The 10,653-nt window shown below is 44.0% G+C and overlaps 1 protein-coding gene across 1 annotated transcript in view; it reads right to left on the bottom strand.

Annotated features, from left to right (window-relative positions):
• Nucleotides 1-7,068: 7,068 nt before the first annotated feature.
• The window catches only part of LOC120803864 (IQ motif and SEC7 domain-containing protein 2-like), a 147,041-nt gene continuing 143,456 nt past the window's right edge, over nucleotides 7,069-10,653 (bottom strand). Inside the window, exons 16-17 of the mRNA XM_040152844.1 lie at nucleotides 9,364-9,413; nucleotides 7,069-8,295 (exon numbers count right to left, since the gene is read on the bottom strand). Coding sequence (XP_040008778.1) covers nucleotides 7,069-8,295; nucleotides 9,364-9,413 — 1,277 coding nt within the window. The remainder of the gene's footprint in view (nucleotides 8,296-9,363; nucleotides 9,414-10,653) is intronic.

The raw sequence follows: 10,653 nt of genomic DNA, 5'->3' as shown, positions 1-10,653 counted from the left end.
AATAAAAATAAAACTTTTTAATATACAGTTTTTTGGCCAACAGTCAGTGCAATGACTGTGCAGCTTCCTGAAATCTTGTCATCACAGTGATGTTGCCAGGTCTTGTAGCCTTGTGCCTGGTTAGAGACCAAAAGCTGTAGCACTGAACTCTGGGCACTCATGAGCAGCCCCAGTGGGCCCCCTTCAGCCTCCAAGTTAGCCATCGTCAGGCCTGTGCCGATAACCACGTCAACAGGCGTAAACTCAACGCATTCGAGAAAGTCTGCACAAAGTGAAATCTCAGCCTATCTCGGCCTCTTTTCTCAACATACCGTGTGAGGCTTTCACAACACTACAGATCATTAATTCTGCCATGTGTGTTTAGGCCATTCATTGGACCCTGAGCACAGGACAACGGTGCGAAGGCGTCTTACTCTGGCCCCTGCACTGAGAAAAGAAGTACCGTGTTTCATAATAAAAGACAACTTCACTGGAGTCGTGTTTTACTGTAGAATTAGGCGCTAACCCGGTCAGTTGCGACACGGAAGTAGCAGAGAAAAACTTTAAAAACCTAAAGGCGCAATTCGTATGTATAGAAAAAAGGCAGGTACAAAAAAGGTTCTCAAAGTGAGGGTAATGCCGCCGTCAGAGCCTTATTCTCCATAGCTAAGTATTATAATATGAGCTATCTGGCCATGTTACATACCAATATTAAACCATTCTGAAACACTGCAGGCAAGTTGTGTTGATGAAATTATTTCTTTGGCCAACAGCTGCTTTCTCTCTGATTGTTTTCTTTCTGGCTCCTGTCATTCATTTATCTTTTTGTAGCCTGATTTGGCTTTTTATTGAAATGACATAATTACTTCAAGGTTCACCTGAAGCTCTGCGCATCAGCGCAAATTACCTCATTTGAAAAAAAAAAAAATATATATATATATGTATATTTTTTGGTCAACCTGGAGTGGACTAAATAATGTGCACCTTTCAGAGGGGGGAGGCTGTAATGCTGACTTAGATACAAGAATTACTACGTCAGACTAGTGATGCAGCCAACAGTAATAGTTTACTTATGATGCTAATAATATTGAATTTCAGATATTTTGTGGTGGTTAATAAGCCTGAGAGGCGTTGGTAGGTGTTATTTTTAATTTTGGACAGAGGCAGGCTAGCCAGTCTTTATGCTAAGCTAAGCTAAGCTAAGACCGTCCGGACCCCAGTTCGGTACATCACAAGCAGGCAGGAGATCGATATCCATCAGACATCTGACGCTCAGAAAGCGAGTGAATAAATGTATTTCCTAAAGTTGATTCGCGCCTGTAGGCTCGTGACTGTTGGTCAGCTGCTTTATTTCCCAATGTGGACTCTGAACCTCTACACAGATCATACGACGTGATCAGCCCAGTGTAGTGTTAAGGTAGTGTGTGTGTGTGTGTGTGTGTGTGTGTGTGTGTGTGTGTGTGTTCGTGTGAAATCACCCAAACAGGACACATCTTTCCATCAACATGAACAGATTTTTTATATCTTTAGAGCAATAAATATTTCCACTTTTTCCATTTCTCTGCAATTTCAAAAACAAAGTACAAGTAATATATATTTATATACACAGCTAAAATTTTCCATACATAATCTTTAAAATAATGTCGTCTCTGTTGACACTTATTTGACACTGTACCCAAACAATTTTACAAGGACTATTCCAGTCTCTCTTTGCTCTACATTATAAACAAGAAATATTTTTTACTCCATAAAGTGGTCTACGGTGTTGTTACGTACAACTTAGACCCCCCCGGTCCATGCCCTTGTATAGATACACACAACACAGACTGCCTTTACACAGGAACAGAAGACTCCAACATTGTTAACCTTATTTGAACCAGATCTGATGTGCTTTAATTTCTTTTTAAGTGTTCCCTGTTTTGCCTGCAGCTGTCAGACCAGATCTGTTTCTATTGGCATTCCTTCCGTTCCTCTTCCATTCCTGGTGTAACCCCAGCCAGAGACAAACTGCCTGCTGCCGAGCAAAGTGAGTACTCGCATTGTTATTTTTCATACAACGATGGTTATGTACATTCATGTTTATAATACAATTTCATTCAGTGCAGATACTGTAATAAATACCACATGCAAACTGATAGTGGAGAGCAGACCCGGGCAGGAAAAAAAAAACATATCTCATTGGAGTATTTAAAGGACCATACCTGGGTTTTTGCACGTTCTTAAACTGCATGTACTGTACATTACTTCCACAAACCGTACATTTTAGATTGATTTCCTACCTTCCAGGCATTGATTTTGGATTTCCTATTTACTTGCAGATGGTCAATCAATCGCAGAGATTTTGCATTTCACCGTTACATTCGAGAATTTGATAGTTGCAAGAATTGCATTGATGAGCTTTGTTGTCAGCCACATCTACCCCAGAATTAAGAAAATAAGTAATAAGACATGATAAAAAAGAAGACAGAGAGTTTGGTAATTTTTTTGCATTAAAAGGGTTGTTATTCTGCAACTCGCTGTCAAGTCTCAAATGTCAGTTTTCCAAAGAATTTCTGTTGAAAACACTGAAAAAAAAAAAAGGTAAAATAGTGAACTAAACCTGCAAGTGGGTATATCGGGGTCCAAGAACCCAGAGCAACGCCGAACCTACGGTGCAACAACTCACCAAAAGGCCGAGGTCACGGCTGAATGTGTGTTTGTTTGTACACTTGAGCAGCCTCAGACATCCTGCAGTGAGCACTGCCATGATCTGCTCCAGCCGTGGACCACAAGGACTGACTAATAATAATCATTTTAAAAAAAAACAACAGTAAAAAACAATACAGTTCCAAGGCTGTGGATGCTTGAACCCATAATAAAAGCTGACACTGATAGATTATCCATCTGCAGCAGAAGTCAAGTCTGCAAGTTGATTTTGTATTTTATAGAGACTGACATTGAAACCGAAGCCTGGCCAAAGGAAGGAAACAAATCTAAAATCTGAAGGTATGACCTGGAAAATGCTTGGCAGTAATGTAAAGTAGATTACGATATGTAGTTAATAGGATACAACATGCAAAAACATGGGTATGGAGCTTTAAAATGGGAATTTATTGAGAATGTGCTTGATTTTAGCTTGGGCATGCAGTGGAACAGGGTGAATGTTGTTTAATCCTTTACGAGGTAGGTTTGACCCAGTGCTCCTCGAGAACTTTGTTTTGTTATTTCAAGTGTGTTTGGTTAACTGTTTTAGTCTGAATTAGACACGGTGTTACATCGAGACCCCTGCAAAGAGGCCGAGTGTTTCTGTAGGTGACTGTAGAATTCCTAGCAGCTCAACGTGTACTTTTCATTTGAATGGTTTCAAGGTTGTTTGGTAGCAGAAGTGTTGCCTGTTTCCATTATAAGGTTGGTGAGAGGCTTTGCTGAGGCTCCATGATAATTCCGAGGTGCAGGCGCGTGTGTTTACGTGAGCGAACATTGGGTGAGTGAAAGTAATTATCACAGTCTGTATTAAAATGTTAGAATAAGTTGTATGTTAGTCACAGAAAATTCTTGGTTTTGTTGTAAACCTATTAAAAAGTAAAAAGATTTGAATAACTCTATAAGATTCCAAAATAAGGAAAAAAAAATTATCTCACACTTGTAAGCACATAACAAAATTAAAAATGCTAAAAATACAAAACAGCCCAAGGAGTACATTATGTTAGTAGAAGCTTGTCACACAACAATATTGATAATAATATCAGTAGCACACTCTAAAAAGTCAAAGGGGTTCTTCAGATTGAAAAAAAACAGGGGACCCAAGATGGTTCCCTGCGGAACTATGTCAACTGCTTATTATCCATGACGGTATTTCAGCAAATCTTGAATACAAAGGGCATCTAATAATTTAGAAAAAAAAAAAAAACATTTCAGGGATTTTCAGTGTTTTGATTTTCTAGAGAAGAACCCTAAGATGCTCAAATAGCCTGAAGAACCCTGATGAACTAGTGGTTTTTAGAGCATACATTTTGTTAATTCAAGCAATTCTGAATCTTAGTTACAGATTGAGCCTGTTGTCCCCATTGAAAATAGAACACACTGTACAGTTAATATCTACAGTTGGCGCATTCACGTAATCACAGGGAAACTAGAAATGTGTCGTTAATATTTGCATCCAGAGCATCAGAGGAATTCCCCATCATCCGCCAGTTAAACACTGGTATATATTTATATGAGGCTGACTAAACCAGCCACTTTGACAGGAAAGCAACCAGCACTGAGAGGTTTATTTCTAGTCAAAAAGTACAAATGGCTGGAAAAATAGTTCAAGTGGTTAGAGAGCTTTCTACCAGCCATCATGGGCTTCCTGCCCTGACATCGGGTGATTTTGATTAAATGGAAAAAGAAGAGAAAATACACCTCAATACTGGCACGGTAGGTTTAACTTAAAGTGCAAAAATTAATGCGTAAAAATGAGTTTGTTCAAGAGTACTTCACTTAGTGCTGCGTGACGATGAAACATGCTCTGCGCTCAAGCCCTGCGTGAGGTTAGCAAGTCCTTCTAAATGGAATTAAGTCCAGTTTTCAGGTTCCGTTGTGTCTTTGTTGGATGACGGGAGAGACGCCGGGCTCAGTCCTTCAGCCAGATTAAAACAATACAGTAAATGGCTTGATATTTGCTGTTGTGAACTGACTCAATCAATCAATACATTTCTGATTCGGATGCTGAATTGTCTTTATATTCCGAGGTGGTTGTTTTTTACGATCAGGTTATATTTTACCATCCTTCCGACAGAAGGCACCTTATTCTCCGTTTTGCAGCGCAACAAGCACTGAATGTGGGATCGAACTTTGTTCACCAGCAACGTTTTAAAGATTTACCATCCTGTTGAGAGAAACTATCACAGCTTGGACTGGGTGAGAAATTAACCATTTTATTTTTTATTAGCTTGACAATGGTAAATCTCTGTCTGTGACTCTACCCTCTATGTTCTATACCCTCATCCTGAGGTCTCACATTGGAGTCTTTCCTCTCTGCCTTGAAAAAAGAGGCGTCCCAAAAGAGAACTGAGCAAAAATGCAAGATAAGTAGGCCCACACATAATATTAATGTACCATTATAAGCAACATGTCTTTTCTAAAGATAGTGACTCTGTGAAGTTTTTAACCCGTTATCTTGGGATAACAGCATTAACACAATACATCTTAACACCACAAAAACAGCATTTATTATTTCCTTTTTTTAAAATAAAAAAACCGAAACCGCTTTTATTGTTTTCTTAGTTTTGCCTTCTCTGTTGCTCTTCCTGAGGTTTCTGTCTTTTGTTTTTTTAAACAACTAGGTTCACCTCTTTCTTTCCTATGTTATGCAGCTTGTTAACGCTTCAGACAGCTCCAGACAGCTCCAGACATCTGTCAGCTAACCAGCCTCCCAAAGTGGATACGGAATTTTTGTTTGGATGATGCACAATTTTGATTTTCTAAACTGAATATAACCTTTTGTCTTTTTAATTTCCCACCCAGCTTAGTTAATGTTTCCGGTGATGTACCTAAAGTATTGTACGTGGAGTTCCATGATCAGAAGATCCCGTTTGATTTAACCTGACAGAACGTTTGCGTGACTTTGCGACTGGGCCTGGGTCTGTGTTTGTGTCCTGTAGCTCTCGGGCTTCATCAAAAGCAGGCAAGCCAGTAAAAGCCAAAGACTCTGTTTCCCAGACCGTACCCTGTTTGGCACCTTTCAGCATAATCTTATTCCCTGGCAATATGGAGGGTCACATACAATATGGCGCATGAAATACAGTTGACATATATTATAATTTTTGACAAATTCAGGCTTATACTTTCATATAACTAGGATACTTAATAGTGTGGGGGGGGCGTTCACTGCTTTAGTACAAATTAACAAATAAATCTCCCTTTACAAGAATAAATTATTGGGAAAATTACAATTTCAAATGTCAACCATCCCCGTTTTAATGTCCCAATCCACAACAACAGTGTAGCGCCCCCTGCTGAAACCCTGTAATCCACAAACAGTAAAGGCTTTTAGAAAGTTTTGCAAAACAAAAAGGTAAAAAGACATCTGTACTTTTTGTTATGATGGCTTATTTAAAGTTTTAAAAAAATGTTACTGTCCATGTAGAAAGTAAAGTCTTCAGTGACCTTCACTAATGCACTTTTTGTGGCCAAATAAAAGCTGGTTTGGGGCTTTAAATTACAACAAATCCCTCCCCCTGCATGGAGGATTTTAGCCATAGACGCACTGACACTCATTAGCTATTGCACAGGTCATGCATGCCTGTCTAAGACACAGAAACTGCACCGTATTAATGCTAAGCACTTTTGCTTCTCAGCAACACCTCATGGCTTGTTAATGTCACCTTCCAAAACAATGGTACAAGTGCTTTTTGTGCGAAAAACAAAGTGGTGCAAGACTAGTGGGATTTTTGGAATATAGTAAAAGGTCTCGTCCCGTCCTCAGGCTTCCTAAAAGCCTGAACTGTCCCTTCCAACAACGCTGTACATGGTGTTAGCACCGAGCGCTAACCCTTGTGTCCGACTCTCAGGCACTGTTCCCTTCACGTCTGGTCCCTGAACCATTTGTCCACCACAGCGACTCACAAATTCTCACTCACAATATGACACGAACACTTCCTCCATCGATGTAGAACTACAAACACGACCCCTTGAGTCCCAGGCCACCTCAGAAGGGCACTACAGAGGGAAGATGGGGAGGAGATTTTCACATTTCGCATTTCACGTTTTCTTCAGCTTCGTGTGACTGAAACCGCAGGGATTTACGTTCTTGGTGCCAGCTGCTCCATGGGCAGGTTTTCCAGGAGAATTTGCCCCTGCAGGGTACGAGTGACCCAACCAACATCTTTCAGTGTGTGTGTGAGTCTTTCTACCTGCGGGGGAAGTGGATGTGAAAATAACACAGGCTGAGTAATTTCCTCTTCCCCGCTCTCAGTGCTCTCCTTCTCACCAGGCGGCCATTTTGATACACTTGCATCTGCCCTGTTCCCCCTCCTCCTCTCCTCCTCCCCTTCCTGCTCCCTCTCATTACCGCCCCGCGGTGGCTCACGGCGGGGTGGCGGACCACCGTCCTTGGCTTCTGCCTTCTCACACGACCGTGCTGATCCGGCTGACGGGTTTCGATTTGGGGCCGCCCCCTTGCCCTGGGTGTGGGGAGAGTGGAGCGGTCGAAGGGGGAGGTAAGGGTGAGTGCGGAGGGGGAGGTGGGATGGAGGAGAGGGGCGGATACTGCGGAGCGTAGGGCTGCGGAGGTGTCTGGGTGACGAGGCGCGCCGAGGGCGTCTGGGGCGGTGGGGTGGAGAAGATGAAGTGGGCGGAGGGGGAAGCGGAGGGGGAGGGGCTGAGCGGGGAGTGTGTGTGCACGACGTGGTTGTGAGAGTGTGTGTGAGCGTGGGGGTGGGGCTGAGAGTGCGAGATGGTTAATGGGAGCTTGCCGCCTCCACCCGGACGCCCCGCTGCAGGGTGTGAGTGGTAGAGTCCGTGTGGGGTGGTAGGGGTGACGGGAGAGTGCGGGGACAGTGGGGGGGGCGTGGTGAAGCCCGAGCCCATGTAGCGCGGGTGCTGGGCGGTGCCATGTTGAATCCTCTGATGCTGCTGGGTATGAGAGGGAGCGCAGCCGGATGGGCCCTGCCGCCGGGGGGCGGAGAACCTGTGCGAAAGGGCGTGGTGCGGCGGGACGCTCTGCACGTGGTAGCGGTGATGGTGGTGGTAGGGTGGGGGCGGCGTCTGCTGCTGCTGGTGCCCAGTAACACTGACTCCGCCTCCTCCACTGCTGCCGTGGCAATACTGGGCGTGCAAAGCCTGGAGCTTGGACGGCCCCCCTCCCGTACCTCCTCCCCCTCCAACTCCTCCCGAGTCCGACTGGCCAAGGTTGGCCGATGGGGAGGGGCACGGGGAAGGGGAGGATGGGTGGGGGATGGGAGGTGCGGGAGCGGGGTAGTGGGGGGGGGATGATATCATCAGGGGACTCGGGGGACCCTGTGGAGTTGGTGACGTCATCGTCAGGGGACCAGGAACCTTGCCCCTGCGGCTGCCGAAGAAATTCCCCAGCAGGCCGCCGCCAGTCGGGCCTACCCCACCCACCATCCCTCCTCCGCCCCCAGCCCCTCCCCCGCTCGCGAGTGTCGAGGTGGGGACCCCTCCCTGGTTGTGACAGAGCCCCGGCCCACCCCCCACCCCTGTACCGGGGCTCTGAGTAGGGCGGTGCGGCCGGTAGGCTGCTGGAGATGAAGGGACCATCATGGGGCTGTAGGAAAGACCTCCAGCCGGCAGGGGGCGCTGCTGGTGAGGCCGAGGGCTGCTAATAATGGAACCCTGAGAGGCGGAGACGGGAGGAGAAGAGGAGCAGTTTGATAAGAGAGGGAGGAAAGAACAAAGAAAGGAGGAAAGGACAGAGAATGAAATACAGAACCACACTACTAATAAGTTTACAATGTTTAGCATTGAGCAAGGCCGTAGACTTTCTAATGCAAAAAAATGACCAAATTCACATTATGCTTTCCAGGATGTCTGTGTATGCTTCTTGTTTACTTTATACTCTGAACGTTTCGATTACATGTGAGATTACATGTAACGAGCTTTCCTAGTAGTTCCTGCTCGTGACTTATCACCAAGTTACAGTTCCTCACAAGCTGATTTTCACATGAAATGAACTGAAATCAAAATCTGCCGGACAGGTCGAACATTTTTTACTGGTAGAAAATGTATCTAAAAATATCCAGTTCGCCATGAAAGATGAGTGGCCACAGTTTAAAACAGTGTTAAAGTGTTAAACAGGCAGATTTGAAGACAGGCATACAGGCGAAGAACAAGGCATGAAGTTGACACTGACAAATGACAATGCCTGCGGATGCCCTGGTTGTCCAGAGATGCAACATCTGGAACATGTAGTTTGATTCAGGACGGGGACCTTTGTTGCTCTCTCCCCACACGTTGTCTGTGGGTATCTACACTGTCAAACTATAAAACTACTAATGTAAAGAAGAACCCAGGGCTGATTTGAACATGTCAAGCAGGAATTATGGTTCTCCAAAGATACACATAAAGGTCGATGCCAGTCTACACGGAAAAAAGGGTAACTGTGTGTAAACGAGGTGTCGGGCAAACTGATCCAAGTCCCGTCAGGAGGCTAGTTCCAAACATGTAAATACGTAGAAGAAGAACAGAAACAGACATCTTTGCGTGTTCGCTCACATGCAGCCTGAGAAGTATGTTTCGGCCTTGACTGATGAAGCGTCACAGTACAGTTACGTCTGCATTTTCACAAACACATCACATGAATCAGACGAACAAACATGCAGTCAGCGGGGTGTGTGGCGTGCTGCCGCGGCGTGCCGGGAGGTCACATCTCGCATGCTTTCAGCCCCGCCCCGCCAAACTTACTTCAATGGTACTGTCCAATGACCCCACACTGTTCCTGCGACCTCGCTTCCCTGTTACCCAATCAGAACGAGGCAGGGTTAAAATTTGTTCGCCAAGAAATAGCTCCAACACGTAACCCCCTCAAACCACAAAAACTGTCGTTCTTACATTTCTGTTCGTGTGCGGGTTAAATCAACAAGATGCGGCGTCAGTGAGCTTCAGAGGTGTAGTAGTTGCAGTTTGGAGCCTTGGACAGAGCCAGGCTGTTTCCCCCTGGCTCCAGTCTTTACGGTGAGTCAGGCTAACCACGTCCTGACTCGGGGAAATTGACCCCTTTATACCATTAGTTCGAATACATCATTGGGTTAGTGTTACCGATGTGTTAACGTCAGATCAGGATTTTGATGTTGCAGCTGGTCGAGGAGGAGATCGTTTCTAGCTGTCTTGTGCAGGATCTGAACCAATGATTACATTCATTACGGATCAGTTTCCTGATATTTTTCTCGATTAATCAACCAACTGCTTGGCTTGTAAAGAAATCAGAAAATGCCGCCACAATAACGCAGAGCCCAAAGTGAAACTCTCACAATGGCTGCTTCGTCCGACCAACTGTCCAAACCTCCAAATTATTAAAAATAAATCAAAATTATTAAAGGCAGCAAATCTTCAAACTTGAGAAGCTGGAACAATGAAATGTTTGGCTTTTTTGCATGAAAAATTACTTAATCGGTTATCGACACAGTTGCCAGCTGATTTAAATATTGATCGTTTGACATAGATGAATTGACTGTATCATTTCAGCTCTACTTGTATATACTGTTGGGTAGTTTAATTTATAACAACCCACCACACTCTGTAAGCACTTCATATGTTTTGCATTCAAAAATCTTCATTTGAAAAGTAACTAAAGCTTTGGGGCAAAAAAGTCCAATACACACATTTAAGAATAAAATGGCACGAAAAGTACGTCCACTTTGTCATGAAGTACAGTACTTGAGTAGATCTACTCAGTTACATGTACAGAGTAAACTTCCCAAATGTATCTGAAGTGGTTGAATTTATGCTCAACCTGTGACAACATTAAAATGCTGATTACATGTTGGTACATTAGTGATAATAATAATCCAGTAATGCTTTATATAATACTCTAGCCCCAATCTGCCGCATAATGAACACGCGTACATTTGAAACTTTACCCATAATGCTTCAGAACTTTTACTTAAGTAGGATTTTGAATTTAGGGTTTTTACTTGTGATTTAACTTTAACTTGGTTTAAGTTGCATAAATGGCTGAAAATGAGCAGCAACCCA

Source organism: Xiphias gladius, chromosome 18 (genome assembly GCF_016859285.1).
Source record: "Xiphias gladius isolate SHS-SW01 ecotype Sanya breed wild chromosome 18, ASM1685928v1, whole genome shotgun sequence".
Classification (NCBI taxonomy): Eukaryota; Metazoa; Chordata; class Actinopteri; order Istiophoriformes; family Xiphiidae; genus Xiphias; species Xiphias gladius.
This window is presented reverse-complemented; position numbering and strand designations above follow the sequence as displayed.